This window comes from Sparus aurata, chromosome 17 (genome assembly GCF_900880675.1).
Source record: "Sparus aurata chromosome 17, fSpaAur1.1, whole genome shotgun sequence".
NCBI classification, from domain to species: Eukaryota; Metazoa; Chordata; class Actinopteri; order Spariformes; family Sparidae; genus Sparus; species Sparus aurata.
Genome location: NC_044203.1, coordinates 31,622,848 through 31,646,241, shown reverse-complemented (window position 1 = coordinate 31,646,241; position 23,394 = coordinate 31,622,848). Strand labels below are relative to the sequence as shown.

At 42.0% G+C, this 23,394-nt stretch overlaps 3 protein-coding genes across 4 annotated transcripts; all 3 read right to left on the bottom strand.

The window, feature by feature from the left end:
* Positions 1-374: 374 nt before the first annotated feature.
* Positions 375-9,787, bottom strand: LOC115567286 (vitelline membrane outer layer protein 1 homolog). The gene is made up of 4 exons (XM_030393688.1): positions 9,478-9,787; positions 6,862-6,974; positions 4,833-5,139; positions 375-469 (listed from the first exon to the last, which is right to left on the bottom strand). The coding sequence occupies exons 1-4, from the start codon at positions 9,685-9,687 to the stop codon at positions 467-469; spliced, it is 633 nt and encodes a 210-aa protein (XP_030249548.1). The 5' UTR covers positions 9,688-9,787; the 3' UTR covers positions 375-466.
* A 118-nt stretch (positions 9,788-9,905) lies between these two features.
* Positions 9,906-16,794, bottom strand: LOC115567283 (rano class II histocompatibility antigen, A beta chain-like). Of its 2 annotated transcripts, XM_030393683.1 has the most exons (5): positions 16,655-16,794; positions 16,008-16,277; positions 15,461-15,742; positions 11,490-11,601; positions 9,906-11,388 (listed from the first exon to the last, which is right to left on the bottom strand). In XM_030393683.1, exons 1-5 carry the CDS (start codon positions 16,716-16,718, stop codon positions 11,325-11,327), a joined length of 792 nt encoding a protein of 263 aa, XP_030249543.1. In that variant the 5' UTR covers positions 16,719-16,794; the 3' UTR covers positions 9,906-11,324. The 2 variants fall into 2 exon arrangements, with proteins under 2 accessions (XP_030249543.1, XP_030249544.1); XM_030393684.1 differs by lacking the exons at positions 9,906-11,388; positions 11,490-11,601 and adding an exon at positions 13,658-13,820.
* Positions 16,795-18,179: 1,385 nt separating this feature from the next.
* LOC115567284 (H-2 class II histocompatibility antigen, A-U alpha chain-like) lies at positions 18,180-22,917 on the bottom strand. The gene is made up of 4 exons (XM_030393685.1): positions 22,690-22,917; positions 22,015-22,272; positions 19,625-19,909; positions 18,180-18,465 (listed from the first exon to the last, which is right to left on the bottom strand). The coding sequence occupies exons 1-4, from the start codon at positions 22,745-22,747 to the stop codon at positions 18,335-18,337; spliced, it is 732 nt and encodes a 243-aa protein (XP_030249545.1). The 5' UTR covers positions 22,748-22,917; the 3' UTR covers positions 18,180-18,334.
* Between the last annotated feature and the right edge of the window lie 477 nt (positions 22,918-23,394).

Below are 23,394 nucleotides of genomic sequence, written 5' to 3'. Positions count from 1 at the left end.
AGCGGCTCTGTTTTGTGCACACGTGCTTATTAGGACTTCGCTGTGAGCTCATTGGTTGATTAGCCAGGATATGAAAACATGCTGCTCTCACGCTGATGAGAGGTGATGAGGGGATGGCACGATGCAAAAAAAAAAAAAGTGGCTCTTCAGATGTGGGGCTCGATTCGAAGCGGCGCTCCTTAATCTTTCTGTTTTTCCCGCTGAAGGTGACACTCGACTTTGTTTACCGAGCAGGATCGCTTCGTCGAAACAGCTGTCAAGTTCACGGCAGACTGCTGTGAACTGCCAGTGGTGTTTGAGCTATTCAAAAAAAGGAAGGAGCTGACATAATTAACATGAAGACTTTCTGGAAATCATCAGAGAGACAACAGCAATTCAAGAGTGCTTTTTATTCATTAGTCGTCTTTGAGTTCAGGGTGGTGGAGATGGACGGGATCACACCACTCAGGTCTGCTTCGTGCTCCGATCACTGTCGATGAAAAAACACCACACACAAATTCATAAACAGCAAAGAGTGGCGGGAGTTTAATACAGTGAAGATATTGAATTTGGTAACCGCATATACTATTCCTGAAAAGTCTTCTACCTTCAGATGTTAAAAAAAATAGATCCAAACTCAACGTCCCACCTGACAAATCCATCTCATCTCAAGGTCCATTTACAGTGGTTGCAGCTCAAGACTTAAACTTAATCACCAGAGTTTGGAAGCGACCTCGAGCAGCTGTAGTAAACGTTACAGATGCAAAGGAGAAAATGAGGAGCAGGAGTATAAAGAGTGAAGAGTCTGTGTTGGGGGTCGTCAGGGGATGGATGGTCGGGTTAAAACAGGCACAGGACTCCGATGTCCAATGTTCATGTCCAGCGAGAAACAAGAAGTCACCAGTGAGTTCTTTGACTATACTTATTGAGGAATCGCTGACCATCAACTTATTCAGGTGTGTAGGATTAAGGATGTGAAGCAACTTAACATTTCCTCAGGTTTAATATTCAATTTTATCTTTGACACCACTGTGCTTATGCTCTGGTTAGGTTTAGGCACGAGGGCCACTTGAGGATGCTTTGGCTCAAAATACACGATTTGGCGTCACAAAAATGGCTGGAGATGTCCTGAACTCCCATCAAAAATATTTGTTTTTTGTCGGCACAAACTTGAAAATTTGTTGTGGTTCCAGACTTATAAATGTTGAAACGCAGTCTTGAACTGCAGTCACTGGCTTGCAAGCCTTCTTGCCTGCAACTCATCCACCATCATCTCCACCTCTTGGATATGAAGGTAAATATGGTATTTGGGCTAAAACGTATGAACAAATGTGAACATATGCTTTGCAAAAACTTTAAATAACCAACATTTGGGCCGGATCATTCACTAAAACTTGGTAAACTCTGTCATGCTGTTAATTTAATGTTGAGGTGAGGTTGTTGTGTGAACTTTCACATTTCGCAGCTGATTTTCAGGTCGTTCTCTCCGTTGTTTCTTGAACACTTCCATGTTTATTTGACATCAATAAGAACACAGAACACTTCCAACACTCATTCTGGTATTTAAAATCCATATTCAGAAAGTGGGGAATATCTTAAAAAGACTCGAGAGAACAGCTCTGATGGGATTGTATTTCTGTGTTCATGAGGACCCCATGGTGGTCTGCCGTCAAACCTGCTGCTCATTTTCTTTGATCTGAACCGGAATAAAACAAAAAAAAAAATCTTTCCTTTGTTGTATTTTTAGGATTTGGCTCATTGAGATTCAGCCCACTAACAAATTGAGGCTTGCAAACAAAAAAAAACAAAAAAAAATCAGAAAGTCATTTGGTTATTGCTCACTTATTAATCTCTCATCATCCCCTCAGAGGTTAAAAACAGAGCGGAAAACAACAAATCTAATTCAGGTCTATGTAGCTGTGATTAAGCATTGCGGTCTTGTCTGCGCTCTCTGATATAATTCACCTCTGCAGTGTTTATCAGTGGAGAACATACAGCGTGGCACGGCTGAAAATTAAGTGTCAAGACCAGGGCGGCGTTTCACAAAGCGGCATTAGCGAGTCAACCATGAAATGTAAATATCTTCTGCAATTTCATCATTAGCGAGCACGGCTGAATCATATTTCTTAAACCCTAATATTAAACACGTTCTGTACATGAATCACTGGGATGGGGCGTAATCTGTGGCAGTGTTTCCTGCCCGTCTTGCTAATACGAGGACATTACAAAACCCGAGGAACAGCTGGTGGTTAAGTCGCTCAAGTAGCCCGGATCGGCATCTCCGTCGCCCGGGAACATCTGGAGAACATCTAGTGTCATCACCAGAAGCTCTCCAGTTAATGAGAAATCCTGAGGGCGCAGCCGCTCGATTGGCTGAGAGGTTGAATGAAACACATTCTGTCGCCCGATGTCACCGGCTTGATGAGTTGAGACAGCCATCTCAGACACATTTATGATTTGCAGGATTAATCACTGGAACCATTGGTGGAAAGTAACTGATTACATTCACTCAAGTTTTATTCTTAAAACCACTTCATGAACGCCCCCATTTTAAGGTTCTTTTTCCAAAACTTCATACCGAAATTAAAAGCATGACAGCTCCCACATAGTTTCAGACTTAAGGCTGTGCTTGGTACCATTGGAAAGGTAACACCCTCAAGTTTTAGAAGTTTTCTAGAAGTGTAAGTGTGATTCTATGACATACTGACACAGAGTTACAGAGGTTTGAACACAGGTTTTGGTTTCCGTTCAATTCAAATGTCTATAAACTGACTAAGATATAAGGGCTCAGGTATGTCTGTGGACACAGCAGACACAATTAGGCCATAGCCACAGGTCCCAGCTTGCTACACTCAAAATTTGAAGTCAAAAGACTAAAAAAATTGATTTTTCACAAATTTTTTTCTAAAGGCATGTCTGTGCGTTTTGCTTGGGTCCTTTTTTTCCAAGAGTGCCTACTGAGATTCAAAGGCTTATAACTTGAGAACCCCTTTACCTAGCAACATAATCTTGGTCTCAGATGAAAGCTAAGACCCTGGGGTTTCTTGTTTGTTCGACACTTGTAGCTAGTTTTGGGTAAAATGACATGGATATTCCCATTCTATGGACTCTTGGCGAACTATGGAAAAAAAATGGTAGCATGACGTTGTAGCTGTGGAAAAAGGGAACACTCCGAAGGTGTGTAGGCATTCTTGCTTCTTGCGGTAGAGGGCTCTTTCTAATGTTGTGTCATGGTGAGTTAAGAAGGCTATTACATGGTCTGGAAATAACTTTTTTGCGCTTAAAATAATCACGACAGTCTCAGCTTTCCAACAGTGAGTATATACTGTTAAGATCTGATGCTTAAAACTATTAGCAAAAAAAATTATTCGTTTTTACGAAGGGTGTTCGTTTAGTGAAGGGTGTTCCCATGTTGGAACGGTGTTACTTAAGGGGTTAAAAAATCTCGTGTGGGATTTAGTGGCATCAGGCCGCGTGGTTGCAGATCACAACTAACTGAATACCCCTCGCCTCAGCCTCACAAACAACATGAAAGGCCTTCTCTAGAGCCAGCGCTTGGTTTGTCTGTTCCGGGCTACTGTAGAAAACATGGCGGCCTCCATGAAAGGGTATCCTCTCTCTGTGCAGATATCAGAGGCTCACTCTAAAGCCTTGGTCACGCTACACAACTTTCTGTCTTGTAATCAGGAGTCTTGCAGTCGTCGTGGTTGGCACTCTACACGACTGATCGGCGGCAGGAGGGGTCATGTATTACAAGATCACACACAGAAATGACAACAGCTGAAGTTGTTTGTGTGCTGATTTGTAGCCAAAAAACAAGGAAGAAAAAGGAAAAGGAATACAAGTGAGAGGATGGAAAATGGTCCACGACCATTAATTTGTTTTTTTTTTGGAGCACCAGCGTCTTTCTTTTGATTGTTATTTAATGAGGAGAGATGAGCAGCATGTGGAAAACTAGAGAAAAAGGGAGTTTGACATCTGAACTTATCAGAAAAGAGCTGGGGTTGTCATCATCGCTCGTTTTTAAGCTGATCATGTTCATGTTAAACATCGGGATGGGACTTGGATCGATCCTCATATACATCTGACAGAAAAGTCCATGAGGGGAGGTGAGCTTTTTTTTTCATAGCACTTCAGAGAGTTTAACAACTGAACTTGTCAGAAAGGAGCTCGGGTTGTCGCCATCGCTCTTTTCAAGTTAACCGATCCGATGTGTGAACCGATGTGCTTTAATCATCCATCACATTAGCCAACGTCAATAAAAATGAGGGTAGTGTTGGGCTCCCAAACCCGCCAATGACGCAAACAGATATTTAGCCTGCTAGATAACAAGTAGACATCAGGAACAAATCGTTAAGCTCTTCGATCGCGTCCTTGAACAGTTCACAGGACGATCGTTGATGGCAGGAGCGCGTGTCTCTGGAAAATCAGGGCTAAAATCCTGAATGAAATGTTAAGTAAAGAAAACACAACAGTTCTTATTTTTAGGGGATTGTACGCTAATGAAAACAGAATTTTGGCTGCCAATATATCCTCGTACCTTTACGTACAGTGTTCTCTTCTTGAGTATTTCTATTCGATGCTACACTCACAGGAGCCATCACAGGTACTTTAATACTACTACATTTTGTCGATAATACTCCTGTCTCGAGGAGAATGGGATGGATTTTCTTGCATCTTGCTGCAGGTTAGGGTTTCCTCCAATACTTTCAGACAACTTTCATGTGTCTTGGCTCCACCACAGATGAAGTAAAAGTGTTCTCACTGGCCAAAATAAACCACAATTAAACTCAATAATAACCACTCAGCATTGTCTGGGCTTTTCTTCTCCTTTACGTGACCCTCAGTCTTACCTGTTGAGGCTTGTTACAGCAATGGAAGCGCACATCGTTCAGGCTGGAGTCGTCAAGGCCGTACTGGTACTCCTCCATCTTGGACTCGATGCCGCAGATTCCTCCGTTGACGCACTCCTGGCTCCAGTGGCCGTACTCTCCCCAGTCCATGCCGGGCCCCTCCAGCAGCGGGTTGCTGCTGCAGCGGAACTTGATGTTGTTCACGGTCGTGTCGTCTCCGAACAGACCCAGGTGGGGCTCCACGTTGATCTGGAAAGAGGTGAGCACGCCGCGGGGGCAGTACTGGGGCTGGGACCAGTCACCGAAGCTGGACAGGAGAGCAGCAAATACATGAGAGGGAGAAAAATGGGAAAAGATCCAAGATTTGAGCTGGAAACACAGGAGGGACGTCAGGACATTTCAACATCTGAACACCTAATTTGCAATCCTGGCAGGAGCGGAGTTTTCATTTCCCCTCTGATCGTGATGGGAAACTGCCAATCTCCAGCTTCCCGTTGCTTTCAAAGTACCTACTTTATTTATCTTAATTCTTATTTAACCTTTATAGCGCAGCCAGGTTAGTCCCACTGCGATCGTGGATCTCTTTCACAAGAGAGATCTGGCCCCCGCAACAAACAGCTGCATGCTTAAAACATCAATGGAAACATGTCGGCACGAGTGGCAGACACGCTCAAAGACGGTGGAGGAAAGTATTTCCATTGATATGTTCATTACTGAATCCCTCCTGCTGTACGCTGGCCGCCTCAAATGAAAATAATTGTATCAGAAGGCCGAATTCAAGCAGATATTTCTGAGGATACAGAGAAAGTATTCAGATTAGCGGCTTCACTTACAAATAAAACTCTTGTAGACTTGAAGTTGTCCTTGAACACAAAACAGCTTTATAAAACATGTTTACTGTTATTATCTGAGCAGCCTTTTTATTTTTCTATTGATTGATTTTTCTTTTTAGCCTTGGATGTGGATATCATCTCTTTTTTTAACACGTTATTGAAAAAACATTAAAGTATTGATACTTTCGACGACCCTAATACTTTATTTTTTAATTATGTTTTAGGTTATGAAAACTTCAGCTATTACCATTTAATTCAAATTGATCAGAATGAGTAAAATCTTTTAAATCACAAAAAAAAACTATTTTTCTTTAAAATCCTATTATTGATATAACTTCACTTATTTGTGCCGTTTTTCTCTTGATTTTTGTTTTAGTTTTAATTTTTTTTCATTAACATTAAGGGTATTGTTTCATGAACTATTGTTATATAAACAAGGTCCTGATTTGTTTCAATTTGTATTTTTTCCCCTCATTTGTTAATTTAACTTTATTTGCATATGGAGCATAAACTGATGCCTCACACCGCAGCGTTTAAGCTCATTTAAAATACAGAAAACTCAAAAACAAACACACAAACGACAGTACAAATACAAACTCCACAATAAATACGTAAAAGAAAGTTTAAACAGAGCAATATAAAACACAAACTGTAATAAAAAAATACTATAAAGTGCCATAAAACAAGAAGCGCTACATCATTCGTGACTTCTCTTCGGTGACTCCAGTCAGGATCCAGTTTGAGTTCTGCCGGTAAAGAGTTCCACATGTTGACCAGATAAAAGATTTTTGTCTGAATGAGGATTTTTGCCACAACTCTCACTGGATGCTCCAAATGTTAATGAGCCTGAAACTCTGAAACCACAAAGCCACCGAGCGCCAGAGGAGCCTGATGGTGATTCTGTCGACTTTTAAAGATGAGCAAACTGGATAAAATGATCAAAACTTGTCATATTTAGTATCTTAAGGGCAGCACTTTGTTATGTTGTCATATCTTTCAAACCCATGAGCATTTATTTAACATTTAATAGCATTTAATAACTGCATTATCAATCAAAAAGAAAGAATAAACGCCTTTCAGTGGGATCAGTTAATGGCATAAAACTCCTCTATTTCCTAACTACTTCTTATTTTCAGTTACAACTTTATGAAGGATGTTTCATTAGAAGGTGGTTTTAGTGGTTGTGGGCGACTTACTAGCCAGTGTGGGATTCAACAGAGTACAGGAAGCTGCGGTCCTCATCCTTGGCACAGATGAGGCGGATCCCGTTCAGGGCGGTGTCGTCGGCTCCGTACTGGTTGGACTCCACCTGAGGAAACAGAACACAGTTCCCAGAAGCGGCACCAGCTCCGGTCAAACCTGCTCGTTATCTCCTTCTTCTTCTCGTTATCTTATTACTGTGAAGCAGCAGCCAAATTTGAAGGAAAGGTGACATTTTTCTCAGTAAATGTTAATTGTTAACACATAAAGGGATGTTTTAAATGCTGTTCTCAGGTCTGTGGTGATTAGGTTTGGGGGTTTTTGCCAATGGAGCTCGCTTTAATCTGATATTTGTCCATCTTTAAACTTTAATCACATGCCAACTCGTACGCCAAACCAGTTCTTGGTGACTGTAGCTGTTCGTCCTCTCCACACTGGCTGTAAAGTGATCGCTCTCCAACACGACTCAAACATAAGATGGGCCCCCCCCCCCAATCCTAAACTTAGCTGAAATTAATACGAGGATTCGGAGTTAGCCAAATAGAGTTGGTTTCTTTCAAAGTTGGTACAAATTCCCCCTTTGTGTTGCCCTGTTGGTGATGTTTCTGAGCTGCAGGGGAGGAATCGCAACACAAAGAAGGAATTTTGAACTCGGAAGATTTGACTAACTCCACTGAAGCCTCATTAGCTCTGGCAGAACATGAATGCAGTTCAATGGATTTTCGCACAAAAACGAGGACTCCGACTCGCGTCCCTAATCTCTCACATTGAGGTCGCATGAGCAGAGGATCGCTTACGGGCCGCTGTGGAGAGACGGCGAGGGCTGCGGCGACCGAACACTGTTCTGCACACAGATGCTGCCCTAAAAATGAGGTTTCTTCAATGTCAAACCCTTTCAACTAGCTCTTCGCAAAAACTAATTGGAGAAAGGAAAGGTGAGCGTGGATAACTCTGACGCTTTAACTCCAACTTCAGCAGCAGCTCATCGTCTGTATCTTCTGGCTCTTTGCTTCAGTGTCTTCAGCCGACTGGCTTTTGTACTGAGAAGGACACGTGTTACCAATCAAGGCAATCGACTCGAGGCCGATCACATGTCCACACGGATCAGACTGAAACATGACAACAGCCAGGAAACAAAAGAAAGGACGGAAGGAAGGAAGAGGAAGAAATCACCAATCACTACATTTTATCTATGCAAATACACCTTTTTATGTTTAAAGTCACACACACAAGTGAAATGAATTCCGACCTTTTGAGTCACCATGTAAACAAAAAAAGTACAATATCACAAATGAAGAGTTAAAGCGGCATCACTGGCGTATAAACGTGACATATATGAAGATATTATAAATAGGAAAATAGCATAAAATCTGCCTTCAGTTGGCCTCGAGTTGATTGTCTTGATTTGGAACACCCGTCAGGATTATCGTTTTGTTACGATGATTGTTGTTGCTGTCCTGAAAAAGGCTGCGCGCTAAACGGTGACCTTGACAATCAGAAATAAATGCGTTTGAGTTGTTGTAAGTGTGCGACTTCTGTGTTTCTGCCTGTCACTTGTGTTCTAAACTTAAATGCCACATTGGGATTCACCTCGTCAGGAAGTGAAATCATTAAACTGAAGTTTAAGTAACGTTTTTGGTAGCATTTTATTCTACAGGTCCGTAACTTTCATGGTAAAAAGGTTATAATTACAAAACAAGTTTCCCTCAATTCACAACAATAATTATCTCCAAATATATTGAAAACTACCCCGATATTATTTAACAATAAAATTTTTCTGCTTTTTTTTCCAACAAGCAGTTCATAAATAGCTGATAAATAAATTTCCATCCAATTAGTTTCTGCTTATCTACTGCTGGTCGTGCGATTTTAATTTTTCTGAACAATGTATACTGCCACCAATTCAACAATCAATCAGGCTCTTTTTTCTCTTTTCATGTCACACTCACAAACACAAAGTTATTATACAAATATTATTAATTTATTTGCTAATGTTTTGTTGCCTCGAAATAAAAAAAAATTGACATTTAACTTGAGTGGAGTGAAAACGTTATTATTAGGCCCCAGTGGGAAATTAGCCGTGTGATTAGCAATTTATGGTGGCTAAACTATAAAATAAAAACAAAAAATACATTCAGGTTGGTTGCACAGATCTGCAGAAAGTACAGAAATTGCTGAAAATGTAATGTAAACTTTTTTTTGTACAGTTCGCTGCAGAAGTCAGAGGGCTAAAAATAGCTGGAAATGAAGCTGCAACAACTTATTTCAATTTAGGGGCTGCTGAGGGGAAGTTAGTTGGAAGTTTCCTGAAAATGTATCAAAGAAATAACCAGAAAGGAACGAGTTGGAAACTAAAATGGCAAAGATCAGCATCCTGGAAATGTATTAAAGAAATCCCCACTTTACTAACTAACCTGCAGCATATTATGATCAAATCATGGTGGGTCATCTTTAATATATATCAAGGTTGTTATCGTGGTAATTTGGGAGTAAATTTCAAATGTGTTATTTGGTAAAATGAAGTGTTACCCGCTCGTCTTTCTTCGACCCTGCTGAAGTTGGGTTGCACTGATACAAATATCTTTACTATGTGAATGTGTCCGTGTCTTTACCCTGATGCTGAAGCCAACAGCAAAGAACTCATCCGGACACATCTCAGGCCAGGTCCAGTTTCCAAACTGCTCTCCGTTGTTCACGGTAAGCAGAGATCTGTACTGTCGGCTGTTGTAGGCCGAACCGGCGCGCTGCAAGAAGGTTTTCTCCTCACACAGCCCGCTGGACAGCACAGCCAGCAGGGCCACCACGGTGTGCAGACTCGCCATGTTGACAGACGTGAGTCAGTGTTTCACTCTGAAATGCCAACTAACAAGTACCCGGGGTTCGGGATCAAGGCTCTTATAGCTCCTCGGGCGATTTCAGAATAGAGCACTCGTATCAGGATGGATCATTTACAGAGTCGCAGAGTGGTGTGGGAACGAGCAGCTGGTGTCGGGGAGAGAGAGATGTTGTCTCCATGATGTTCAAAGACAAAGTATCCTGGTTTTGCTTTTAATAATCCATTTATCTTTTACATTACAACATGCAGGAAACATTTCTACATCAGCAGGTCTGCGCTGGCTTTACAAACAGGAAAAGGTTCAGCAGCAGCACGACCTTTACACTTATGAATTATAGCAATCGATGTTGGAGGGATTGTTGTTTTCCAAAATTAATAATATATAGATTGAGAATTGTGCTGCCAGTGAATAAGAGATTAGTGGAAAAGGTGGAAACTGTTTATTTCGTCTCGCCCGGATGAGCCCAGACGTCACACCTTATCACTGCCGACAGATAAAAACTGAGAAAGCCCATTTTCACTGAAATAAGATAAACAGCCTTTTACTTTCGATAAAAGTGTCACTGAAAAAGCCGTCAGTGTATTCATGCACACATTGTCACACATTAACATGAAAAAGACACAAATTCTCCTACATTATCTGCATGTATAGGACCGTAAAAAGCTAAGATGGTACCATAAAAACACCTAAAGGGCAACTCCACGAGTTTTTCACATTAAAGTGTGTTTACAGGTCTTGGAGAGTCCTGCTACACGGTATCTATGAAAAAAAGGAGTATAAAGCATTTTGTGGCTCCAGAAGAAGCTGCATGTAATCTGATAAATTTCCTTTCAGTGATGTCACTCAGTGGCTATGTTGCATTGTGGGTAATGTAGGAGAGATTCATCCAGAAAATTAAAGGCGCTGTTTGTAAGAAAAGTTTATTTCTGAGCCTCATCTCCCGCCTCGTCGATTAATGGCGCTCTTGGTTTCCAAACCCGTCTGAAACTGGCGTCATTAAAACTCAAAAATCAACTTTTCTTACGTATAGCTCCTTTAAGATGCTCAAGTAAAGTACAAATACCTCAAAATTGTACTTAACAGTACTTGAGTAGCTGTAATAATCACTAGGCTACTGAAAATAACCTTAATGTCGAGTTTACAGTTATTTGTTATTCAAAAAGCTCCTGGTTTTTCTTAATTCAATAGGTTTAATGAATGTTCTTTATCCTTCAATCCTTCAAACACTTCATACAGACATACAGATCCAACAGACACAGACATGACATGTCTCACAATAACTCTCATTTCAAGGTGAAGCTGTTTTTGCAGGTGAGACATTAATCCTACAAAATGATCACCACACAAAGTCAGAACTATTTATGGCACTTTTTCTGAAGGATAATATGTCAGCCGGGTCCTTTGTTGACACAAATGATAAAGGAGGAGCTCCACCATGTCCTGGAGCCAGTTGTCATTTTCCCACGATGCCGTTTGTCTCCTCCCACTGTAGGTTAGTAACAGCAGCATGCTGAAGGGGACTGTTCTCTCTTTCTGTTCCACCTTTAATGCTTTATAATAAAACCTAATCCCAGTCCTCTGCTGAGCTTTATTATGTTTGATTCATTTCAGCATTGCCCTCTCTAGAATTCTGGCAGATCACGTGGAGATGTCGGTTCTTGGCTGCTTAATGAGCTGAAGTCAAACCTGAAGTGTGAAAAGAAAGTGTTACAAAACCAAAGCTCACAGTCTGCTCTCAGTCACCGTCTCTGACTGAACTCGTAACACCGACACTGACGTCAACACACCTCCGTTTCCACCAATAGTAAGCCGCTCCACCGACGGCTACGGTGACGCCGATAAGGAAGAAGATGATCCCGGCTGTCTTCATCAGGCGTTTGGCATCCAGTGCAGAGCTGTCTACAGTGAGAGGGAGGAACAATGATAGTGACATCGAATCCTTTAGTAGATCAGCATACTCAGTTACATATTCAATACCTTTCTAAGTGACGTGAGGATAAAGTTAGCACCATCTGAAAGCAGAGAGCACGAAAACACCACAACTAAAAGGGCTAATAACACCTTAAAGGGACAAAAAACATCTACTAGATTATGTTAGTGTGAGCTGTCTAGTTTTGGAGATGTCAGCTGTCGAGATGTCGGCCTTCTCTGGACTACAGCTGAACAACATGGCAGTCCAGGTTAGCGTTGATGGCTAGGAGCGAGAAGGTCGTGGGTTCAAGACCTGGCACGTTCTCCCCACTCCTGCGTGCGTTCTCTCCTGGTACTCTGGCTTCAAAGACAGTGATAAGTTGACGTGAATGGTTGTTTGTCCCCAAACGTCAGCCCTGTGACGAACTGACTACTCATCCAGGGTGAACCCGCTCGCCCAACGTCTGCTGCACTGCAAAAAAGGGGGGGTCTAAAAACAAGATAAAAACACTACATCTGAGGGAAAAGGTACTCAAAACAAGTGAAATTATCTGTCCATGCAGCAAGATAATTTCACGTGACAAGATTTCTTAAATTAAGATTGTTAAATCTAGAAATAAGAATGTCTATAGAGGTATTTGGAAGGCTACAAAATAAGCCAAACATGCTGGTTTTAAGATGAGATTACTTAAAATTTAACTTTTTACAACCCTAAATTAAGTTAAATATACTAAGTATAAGCATAAAAATAAGCGTAAAATGCTGGTTTTAAGATGAGATTACTTAAAAAGTAACTTTTTACACTTAGTTTTAAAGACAATACCATTGTTCCAATAAAATATAGTCTTTGTGACATTATTGCCCACAGACAATAATATGGAGGAATAATAAGTATGTATGGGTGTATCATGTATTGGGTGACCCAGTTTGCCTGTTTCCTGTTTTGTGTTTCCTGCGCCAGTTTCGTGAACAAACATTGGTCATCATCTGCTTGAAGTCAGAGCAATAAACTCTGTTTTTTCAGATGCTTTTTGTGTGACTCTTGAATCAAGCAAGTTGAGTTTGTTACTGAATCTTAAAACAAGATTATTTTGATGAGACTTTGGGGGAGAGATGTAACATATCTTATTTTAACAGTTATTCACCTCATTTTAAGATTTCCTGCCTGTTTGAGACAAAAAAGATAAGGTTTGCTTGATATAAGATTATAGTGTAAAGTTGAACACTTAAAATAAGAAATTAACTCTTAAAACAATACAAATTATCTAACACTTCTAAATCTAAGTTTTTTTTTTCTTGGTAAGAACCAAATAATTTGCAGTGTGCTCAAAGCGCTGACAATACATTTAAAGCACTCAGTGTTTCTTTCCAGAAATCATGACCCGGTTACTCTCCAGAGTTGTGGGCAGTTTAATGTAAGAACGTATTTTCTTTCTAGCACATAACACCAGCCGACTGTATCACCACACAAGAGGAAAGATGCATCTATTCATGGACGAGAGGTTCTTGCTCGTGACATCCTGAAATGTGAAAGGTGAGCTGACGTTGGAAGTAAGCTGGCTTAGTGACATGAAACCACTCACAACAAGGTCTGTGGATTATCTTCTAGGTCACGATTTCTGGACGAAAACATTAATGTTGAGTTTTTTTAAATGTATTTTCCATTCAACACACGAGGAGGCAGACATCTCGACGGCCAATATCTCCAAAAGTACGCAACTCAAATCAAAACAATCTAGATGACTGAATAGAACAACAGGTGAGAAGGGATTTCGGGTGTGAACTGTCCCTTTAATAATCACTTTTTCTCTAAACGCACAATTCTCAATATAAATTGAATTACTTTAATTTGAGGTTCCTTATCATAGACACACAGGTCCACTTTTCAATTGTTTCTAGGACAGATTTCATTCCAAACGCTGGACCTGAGTGAAGTTTTCTTTCCCCTCCTAGAAAATTAAAATGTAACATCGTGTATTGTGCACCCACAGGTAGGAGGAAGATAAGGTGTCCTGGCAAATGTGCACGGAAATTCTTCAATAATTCTATTTTGCCGTCTGATGAAGCTTTTGCGAAAATATCTGTCACTCAGCCCGAGTGTTTAATGATCCCAATAGTAGATATTCGGACTCGGGCAGCGGGCAAAATAAGCCGAGCTTGAATATTGGTTGAAAGCAGAAGGTGACAACAGCCAGTCAGTCGGAAATCTGGAAAGGAAGCCGGCGGTAGGAGGAATAATGAGGGAATGAGGAGCAGGTGAGCAGGTAAGTGTGGAGGTCAGGTGGGAACACACCAGTAGGAACGACTGCTGGACAGAAAGAAGACAGCAGGTTTGGGAAGTCCTCGGAGAAGTGAGATGCCTGATGGCTGAGAGGAGAGACGGACCTCTTGACAACCCACCACCTCCCCAGTCATTACGCTGCCTTCGTGTCACATCAGAGTAATCGTAATTACGAGTTTCCAACTTGTAAATAGCATTCACGTCAAAAGGGAACTTTTTTAAAAGCTCCGACTGGCTCTGACTCGGAGCTTAATAACATGGAAGTGCCTGACAACGCGGCGAACGAGGAGGCCTAACGTCAGCCAGAGTCCATCATTCAATATAATTAAACCCCAATTTAATGGACATATTGTAATTTTGTCGATGCACAGTATTTTTAACCCTGTATCACACAACCCTCTTGAGTTTGTCAGATGACATGAATGCTTGCATGTCATCGCATGAAACATGAGCGCAGATTTAACAAATGTGGCTCCGTGTTCCGGCAGCTGGCTCGTCCTCGCCACCGGAATCTACACCGACCATGTGAACCCACCGTGATATCACACATTGGTTTGAGTTTGGCATTACAGCTGTCACCATCTTGGTATTTTGGAACCAGACGTGAGAAGTTTTGGACGTGAGGTTGGAAGTTGGGAGGTTATCAACATTGGATCGGACTAAAAACTAGAGGAAGTGCCGTGGTAGCGATAAAAAGGTAGCCAAGCAACCCAGTCGCCATGATAATGTTTCTGCAAACCACAGAGATGTTGAAACTTTACATTTCTTTATGTTGCAATGTTATGTTTTTTATTAGGAAACAATGCTCTGGTTATGTCTAGGAACAAACCCACTTGATCAGGGACAGGGAAAGATCATGTTCTGGCTCAAAATACCTGGTTTTGTCTCCATAAATGTCGCTGGAGACGTCCTGACTTTCTGTCAAAATATACCTTTTTGTCACCACAAACAGGACTGGAAATTTTTTAATTGTCTCCTTAAAAATACCCAGCAGTCTCACGCTTTCAAACGTTGAAAAGCGATGGTCCCTCATCAAAATGATCAAGTGGTTTGGCACTGACAAATGTTCAAACGCAGGCTTGGGCTGAGCCATTCCCTAAAGCATCATCTGCTTTATCGTCTGTTTTACTCTAAATGGGACCATAATTTAAAAAATGAACATCATGATGTAATGAGGATGAGTTGGAAGTAGCAATTGAGACAATAATGTCATGTAATAAATCACGTGAGAAGAAAGCTTACATACAATCTGATTACTTTTTGCAACCAGTGGAGTCACCGCCTGCTGATCATTAGGAAGGATGCAGGTTTAAGGATCTTCCACAAGGACACACCATCTATATTTTACACAGTCAATGGTCCAGACAGTCTTGAGGGACGATGCTGGCCTTCTTTATGTCGTCATAGTCCTGCACTCAAAATCTATAAATACTGGAACTCATTTCCCAAATTAAATATCCTCACTGAATTGGAAATAAAACATGGTAAGTAAAAAAGACACTTTACTCAGTAATGTCATGTGTGGCATTAACATTTTTAAGTTTTCTCCTCCTGACTCATCCTTACCCCAGTCCACCTCCAGACCCGCTCTCAGGCTCCTGTGGTCCACCCTGCAGGTCACCCTCTCCCATTTTCTGGGTGTGAACTCCAGATAGGAGTGAAGCTGGTAGCTCCAGTCCCCGTTGGCCATGACGTCTGTCGACGCCACGTCCGTGGTGACCTCTACCCCGTCTCTCAGCCAGCTCACACTCACTTCCTTGGGGAAAAACCCCCAGACGCTGCACTCAAGCATGGACCTCTCTCCGTAGTCAGCTGGCTTGGTCTGATGGACTTTGACAATCGGAGGCACTGGAGTGTAAAAATGATTAGAGCACCAAATTAGCTAAATGACCTGCTGGACGTAAAGCCCGCTTCAAGCACAGTGCAGAGGAGAGAGTCAAGGGCTAAACAGTTTTCTTCAAGACATTTAATTAAAGAATGAGGAGAGAACAATTGCTTCCATTTTCCAATGAAGCAAATTAAGCCAATGAAGTGGAATTGTTAGGTGTTTAATGCCCCGCTTCGAAATCCCCCTCAGGTTTTTTTTGAAGAGTAGAAATCAAACAAAACGTACCGTTTCTTTCCAGCGTGCTCTTTATGAATAGTCTTGCGTTGTATCTGCAAACAGTCTCCACTTGAATTCTTCTTAATCTCATTTTCCAAGCCTGATTGTTGAAATGGTCTGCATCCTTGATGCAGTGTTCTGCAAAGCCAATATACTTCCCGACCCGAGAGTCATATATGGTGCAAAGCTTCTGGTTGAACACGTTTTTCACAAAGAAGACCATGTCCTTCATGTCGTCACTATACTCGCAGTCATACATCCCCTGAACTACATAACCACCTGCAATAAAGAGAAAATCAGTTATTACCTCAAGTGTGACAATATTCAGTCATTTGTTTTACTGCACATTTGCTGAACAACTTGTTCTCTTTCAAAGAGGAGGTTTTATGCAAACAAACTTTAAATTCCACCACTTCAATCCAGACTGAAATGTCTCAACATCTATTGAATTCATTGCCATGAAATCTAGTGTGGACTGTCATGGTGCCTGGAGGATGGAGCCTCCTGACTGTGGTGTGCCCCTGACTTTTCCTTCATTTTGAGGTGCGATGCTTCGGCAATGCCACAATGCTAGTATTGTGTTAATGGGTGTGCAAACTATTTCTAAAAGTAAAATGATTCTCATGAATAAAAGTTGAATTAAACCAGAAGCCTACCTGCGGGTGCAGTGCAGAGTAAAGCAGCACAGACTGTCAGTTTGCACAGAAGATAAAGTCCCATCTTCTACAACATAAAGTTGATGACTTGCTGCGGAAAAGTCTTTCGGACTCAATCGAGCTCCTAAAAGCCTCTCGAGGCTGCTTCCTCCTTTCTGGTATAATAAATGGCACTACTGTTTATGCACGGGAATACTGAGAGGAACTGGTCTTTCAAGCTTTTGTTGGCACGTTCATTTGATCGGAGAGAAATGGGCAAAACCAGAATGTGGTCAGACTGGTTTCACTCTTGGCACGCAGCGCCTATCATCCTGCGTATTCAGCATTGCCACTTCTGTACACTGATTTGTCATTCAGCATTTGTTCTCTCTGCTTTTGCATTTAAGTCTAATTGCAGTCTGAGTCTCACTTCCATCCAATGTATGAATTATTACGTCTTTGCCACTGAATATATGCTCTTAGTGCGGAGTAAAAGCTGCAGTATTTTCAGCCTTCGCGATCTCAGACTCATCCCTCAGAGGCTCCACACACTTCCATATTAAAATGTGGCAGCTATCTTATCAATCACTGTGCGGATAATTAGATTCAGGCCCGAGCCAAACAAACCCAGCAGAGAACAGAGGCGGTTTGGAGCGTCGCCATTATGTGCCGGTATTAAAACACGAGCAAGCGGACATGACAAACATTATTTACTGATCATTTGTGTCACCGCAGGACCCGCGATCTGCCCGGAAGCTTAGTCAGTGTTCTGATAATTGATGGTGACTTTTTGAACATGCCATTGATCACAATGGCTGCCGTGATGAATGGTTTATAAAGACGCACACACACATCAACGTAAGGAAAATGTCCCCTTTAATGTGTTTTGCAAACCAACTTTAAACAGGAACAGATAGTATCCAACTTCCCCTCCAGAGACTTATTTGCACATGACAAACACAATAAGCCACAGACCTGTGGTAAAACAGGGGGAAAACCTCAGAATTGTCTTGTAAAATGCATATTTATTGAATCCATTTTACTGGATTAAAAACATTTTACCGTAAAATGAAAGAAAATGATCACCCCAAAAATCGAAAATACCTTTTTTTTGGGGAGAGTTTTGGAGATGTCGTCCGTAAAGATGTCTGCCTCTTCTCAAATATAATCAAACTTGAAGGCACTCAGCTTGAAAAATACATTAAAAGAATTCAGCAGCAATGTCTCTTTCCAGAAATCCTGACCCAGTTGCTCGAGATAAATCACAGACTGCATGAGCAGTTTCATGTAGGAGTCGCCACACAGAAGAAAGCCGGCATCTACCCTTGGTCTAGACTCACAGTATGTGTCAGAATATGTCTTTTCTTATTTAGAGGTGTTGGTCAGTGGATTGTGTTACTGTTGGACAGAGTCATGCCGTTCGATTCCTTAAACTCCCGTCACACGAGACAGTGTCAGGATGCAAAAAATAATATTTGCCAAAATGTCACACTGTTTCTCCAACTGACAGTATTTTTGCTCATGTTTAATCTCAGAGTTGTTGCAGAAATCACTTTTTTTTTTTTTTTTTTTTAAAACGACACTGACAACATAAAGCATTCTCCCTCCATCTCACTCCCAGAGGAAAAAACACCTGGGAAGGAAAAGATAAAGTCGATCACACGTCTGACATCGAAATTCAGGTGTTGGTCTTGATGCGCGTCACGCCCGACAGGACTTGTTGGCTTTCGTGATGAACCAGAGTCCTGTGACAACTCCAATCAGGCCCAGGATCACACCACAAACACACACTGCCGTCTCCACAGCCTGCTGGTCTGTGTGTACCTCCACCTCTGCAGAAAAAAAAAAAAAACACACAGACAGACACCGTAAGAGTTTTTTGCTGATGTGTTTCTGAGAGCTGGCATTAGTCTTACAGCCAGCTGTCGGTGATGTTTAATATTTAACAAGAGTCCTACTTTACCATCTATCACTTGAATCTTTAAGGTCCCACTCTCTGCCAATCTATATATGCACAGTTCATCAGTTCACTTAGCAGAAGTGGGCAATAATGGCTGAGAATGTATTTAACATTCTTAATAAATTGCATTACTCCGACATACACATTCGTCAAGTGGTATTTGAAGTTGCAAAATAGTGGCTTTATGTTGTCTTCAGCCATAACAGGTCATCTCTGTTGTGTTAGCATGCAGCTCTGTGCAAAGTGGCGTTTTGACCCGATGATGGCCCTTATAAAACAGCTAAGGGCAGGGGCGGTTCTAGGGGGGGGCCAACAGGGGCCAGTGCCCCCGTAACTCTGAGTCTGGACCCCCCTGTGGCCCCCCCAACAGGGAGTCTGCATCAATAATACAATGACAGATTTCTTGCAATGATTTGGTTCTGAAGGGAAAGGCAGAAATAAAGTGTCTCAGCAGTTTACTACCCAATCAAAATTGTTGAAATTGTAAACACTGCTTTGTCTGAATGAGGGATTTGTCCTTTTTTCCGGGTTGTATATGCCCCCTAACAAAAAAGCCGGCCCCAACCTGGCCCCCCTATGAAAACTGGTCTAGAACCGCCACTGGCTAAGGGATCAACAAAGTGATTACACTTCATCCTGAAATAACTGTAACGTATGTGCTTCAAGGCCCTCCGTCAAACAGTCGTCAAAACAATTTCCAAAGAAAAAAGAGGTAACACAAATGTTGTGATAGAGGAAAAGTCGCTCAGCAGGGTTCATCCTCATGGGACCATGAATATCTGCACATTATGTCATGTCATGGCAACTAGCATCATATTTAGCCATGCTAGCACCCTGCCAGCTAATCCAGATCATACAAGTACTGTCCACAATATAAAACTGAGTAGCTATACATCCCTCTCCATTTTCTACATATCTTGGTTTTATTTTTACAAGTGCATCAGATTGTTTGCTCTTCTGTTTCATACCGTGAACATCCCCCATCTGTTACTTTCACACCCTCTGACCCTCTGTTATATTGACCGACGTACCCCAGAACCTGTTGAGAGGCGCCCTCAGGCTGATGTGGCCCACGCTGCAGGAGTAGATGTCGCCCTGCTGAGGAGTGAAGTCCAGGTAGGACGAGAGGCGGAAGCTGAAGTCGCTGTTGGAGTAGTACTGAGTCTGGCTGACATCGCTCTGGTCCACCGGCTGCCCGTTCCTGGTCCAGGTGATCCGGACTTCAGGCGGATGGAAGTCGCTGACGAAGCAGATGAGGGTGTTGGGGACCCCGAGTTCCATCTCCTGCTTGGAGTAGATCAGGGAGGTGGGGCTGGCTGCAGACGTTTGACAGAGGAGGCCACAGTTACATTATATGGTATCACATCATTACTCCATTATGTGATTTTGTTTTTTTTTTTTACATCTACTTCTACAACCATGAGCGGATTATGAGACAATGACATTTAAAAGGCTCCCCACCACTGTTTATAGGAACACACGTAGATTGAAAGAGACAACATATCTTTTTGTCTCCTTGTGTTAGCTGTATACTTCGTTGTAGTACTTTTCTGTCTCTTTGTAGTCACATGATGGACTTAGGCAAAGAAATATTAACACCTTGGGCCCATGATGTGCCCAGTTGGCCTGTTAATTAATCTATCCATGACTGAAAAAAACACGCATGTAACAGCCTCCAAGTGTAAGTCCAGTATTCACTGTGTTTTAGCTCTGTTTTGGGAAAATATGTGGCTCTTTTAGGTCCTGAACACTTCATTTTGTTCTCAAGTTAGTTGCTAACTGTGTCCGCCTGCTGTTTGGTGCTGCTGTTTGGTGCAGTGGCTTTTTAGAGCTCTCATCTATGAAACCAGCTGCCTGCTGTGGCCAACAACGATGGTAAGAGAGCCGTGAGAGTAAACCAAAAGGGATTTTGCGGGCCGGACAGCCGAACAATAAGCAGATACTCGCTAACGAGCTCAGTAAAGTGTAGCTGCAGCTTCAGGTGATAATTCTCTGAAGGTTAATCGCTATGAGCGACAGTTTTCACGTTCCCACTGTTTTCAAAATGTCATCTAATAGATTTTTTTAAATAAAAATGTCAATTAGCCACTTTAAAGTAATTGAAAAAATATTAAGTGGCACTGGAACAGCACTCTCTATGCCCAACCTCGATACTGGGTCAAATGCCCAGTGTGGCTCCAATCATCCACCACAAAAACATTTTAGAGATTCCTTTGACAGGCCAACCGGGGGAAGATCACTTAGATGTGCATACCGGTACTACCCAACCCAGTGCTGATTAATGGAAAGTCCCCTGTGCAGAGCTACACAATAAACAGCGACAGACGCTTTAACCTGCACGACAATACGTGCGTGATTATACACTCAGAGAGGTTAATTGCAGCTCCCAGGGACTTCCTCCGCTCGTACCTGCTCCTCTCTCATGCATACACACCAGAGCAGAGCGCCACTCTCATTAACTTGTGTCGAACAACACGGCTTACTGTTTCATTACACTACTTAGATTCGCCGACTTTTGTTCTTTGGGATTTGGCGGATATCTAGTTCGAGTTTTGGACGGATGAACCCAGCAGCCTGACTCTGGCCGTTTACTGGTGTTTGCTGCGTTCTTGTCACTTGTAACAGCTTTTATTTGGAGCTTTAGAGCGTCAGACAGGGGTTTTCTGACCTTAAGGTAGTGGTGAAAAGTAATCAAGTATACTCACTCAAGCAGTGCTCTTAAAGGGTAACTCCAGTTTGTGTTTATAGGTTTTGGGGAGTACTAGAGCACATGTGAAAATGGAGTATCAAGCCTTTTGTTGCAGAAGAGGAAGCTGCATGTTAGCTGACAAATTGCCTAAACGTGACTGTGACTCAGTGGCTAAGATGCATTGTGGGCAATGCAGGATCTCAACAGGCAGCAGGGGCGGTTCTAGGGGGGGGGGCTAACAGGGGCCAGTGCCCCCGTAACTCTGAGTCTGGACCCCCCTGTGGCCCCCCTGACAGAGAGTCAGCATTAATAATACAATGACAGATTTCTTGCAATGATTTTGTTCTGAAGGGAAAGACAGAAATAAAGTGTCTCAGCAGTTTACTACCCAATGAAAATTGCTGAAATTGTAAACACTGCTTTGTCTGAATGAGGGATTTATCTTTTTTTCCGGGTTGTATGTGCCCCCTAACAAAAATGCCGGCCCCAACTTGGCCCCCCTATTAAAACTGGTCTAGAACCACCACTGACAGGCAGATTGATAGTTTGCACAGGAAGACAGTGAGCTAAGGGAACTAGGGATGTTACATCAGTACAGAAGGTGTTTGCTTTTGGACCTCGAATCATCGTCAAGGTTTAGTTTGGGCCCTTCAAGAGAACATTCCATTCAGGACTCCACAACTCAGAGGCTTGTAGATTCAGAAACAACAAACAGTGTTTCAACAGCCTCACCTATGGCATCTGGAGTATTATTATCTCTCTTCATTGCAATCGGGATGTTGTAGTGGCAGGTACCGAGGTCCACGTACGCGTCCTCAGCGAGTCGAGGATCCGGGGTCCACTGCTTTGCAAACTCGGGCAGACGTTGGACTGCCTGATAGGTGACAGGGTCAAGATACAGGAGCTCATCGCCGTCAAATTCAATGTCATCTTGGCCTTCTCCCGACACGTTCCGTTGGCAGAAGGTGATAAAGCGAAGCAAGTGTTTACCTGAGGAGATTCAATGCACATGACGAGACAGGACGGTGTTTGCAATGAGCAGCCAAGCTGCTTTCACAAGTGAATCTTGTGTCTTTGCTGTGGAGAATTAACACTGGACATCATCCAAACTGCTACCAAAATGTTTGGCTGAATTTGGCTCCATCAGCCACACTGGCAGGGAACCAACCATGAGGATTTGTATTGTAAAAAAAAAAATGTTTTACAGATGTTAAATGGAAAAGTATTTTACAAACTGGTTATAGAGTTTGGCTGATCAAATTGTAAAGGTAAGTTTTATCAGATTTTCATAACCTACTGCCTCTTTTCATCATATTCTGCATTTTGTTTGAGCTTTTACATAAATAAAAACAAGAACTCTCACTGCCTCCTCACAGTCATGAATAACACACCTACACAAAGACTTACCTCGACTGCAGTGTAGTAGACAGATAACCAGCAGAACTGGCAACAGGTTCTTCGCCATGTTGCATTTATCAGATCCAACAATCACCGAACTGAACAGGTTTCGCTGCCTGCAGTTTGTCCCTACGGAACAAGAAAACTATTGGAAACACACGCTGAGATGACTTCCTTAAAACACAAACCAATCTCTGCTCCTATGTCACTGACAACTAAACTGCTTCCACCTTTAAAACCCTGGAGAAGAGCTGGAACTCAGATTTTAACATGAGTCACTGCTGCCACCTAGTGGAGGAGCGTCACAGCCGCAATATGACACACTGAAAAACACTATTTTTCATTAAAAGACCCAAGTTTGCAGCAATTATCTTGTTTTTAAACCTGAAAAAAAAGCAACATTATGCACATTTTTTCCTTAAAGTAACTTACATGTAAAAATGTATAATTGTTACAAACCTGGGGTGTGTATTTATGACAGTGGTGTTGCACTGTGGGGGGTGCCAAATCGCACAAAATACCACTTTTTACATAACACTGCAGCAAAACACCAAGTTCACAGTAAGTATTTAGTGTTTTTTTTTAAAGATATGGAATGCCCCAGAAATCTTATGTCCCATCACACGTCAGTAAATAAAACACATTTTATATAAAGTGTATCGCAATTGAGTACCAAAACGAACAAAATCACAAGAATGAGGGGTTAATGCTCAG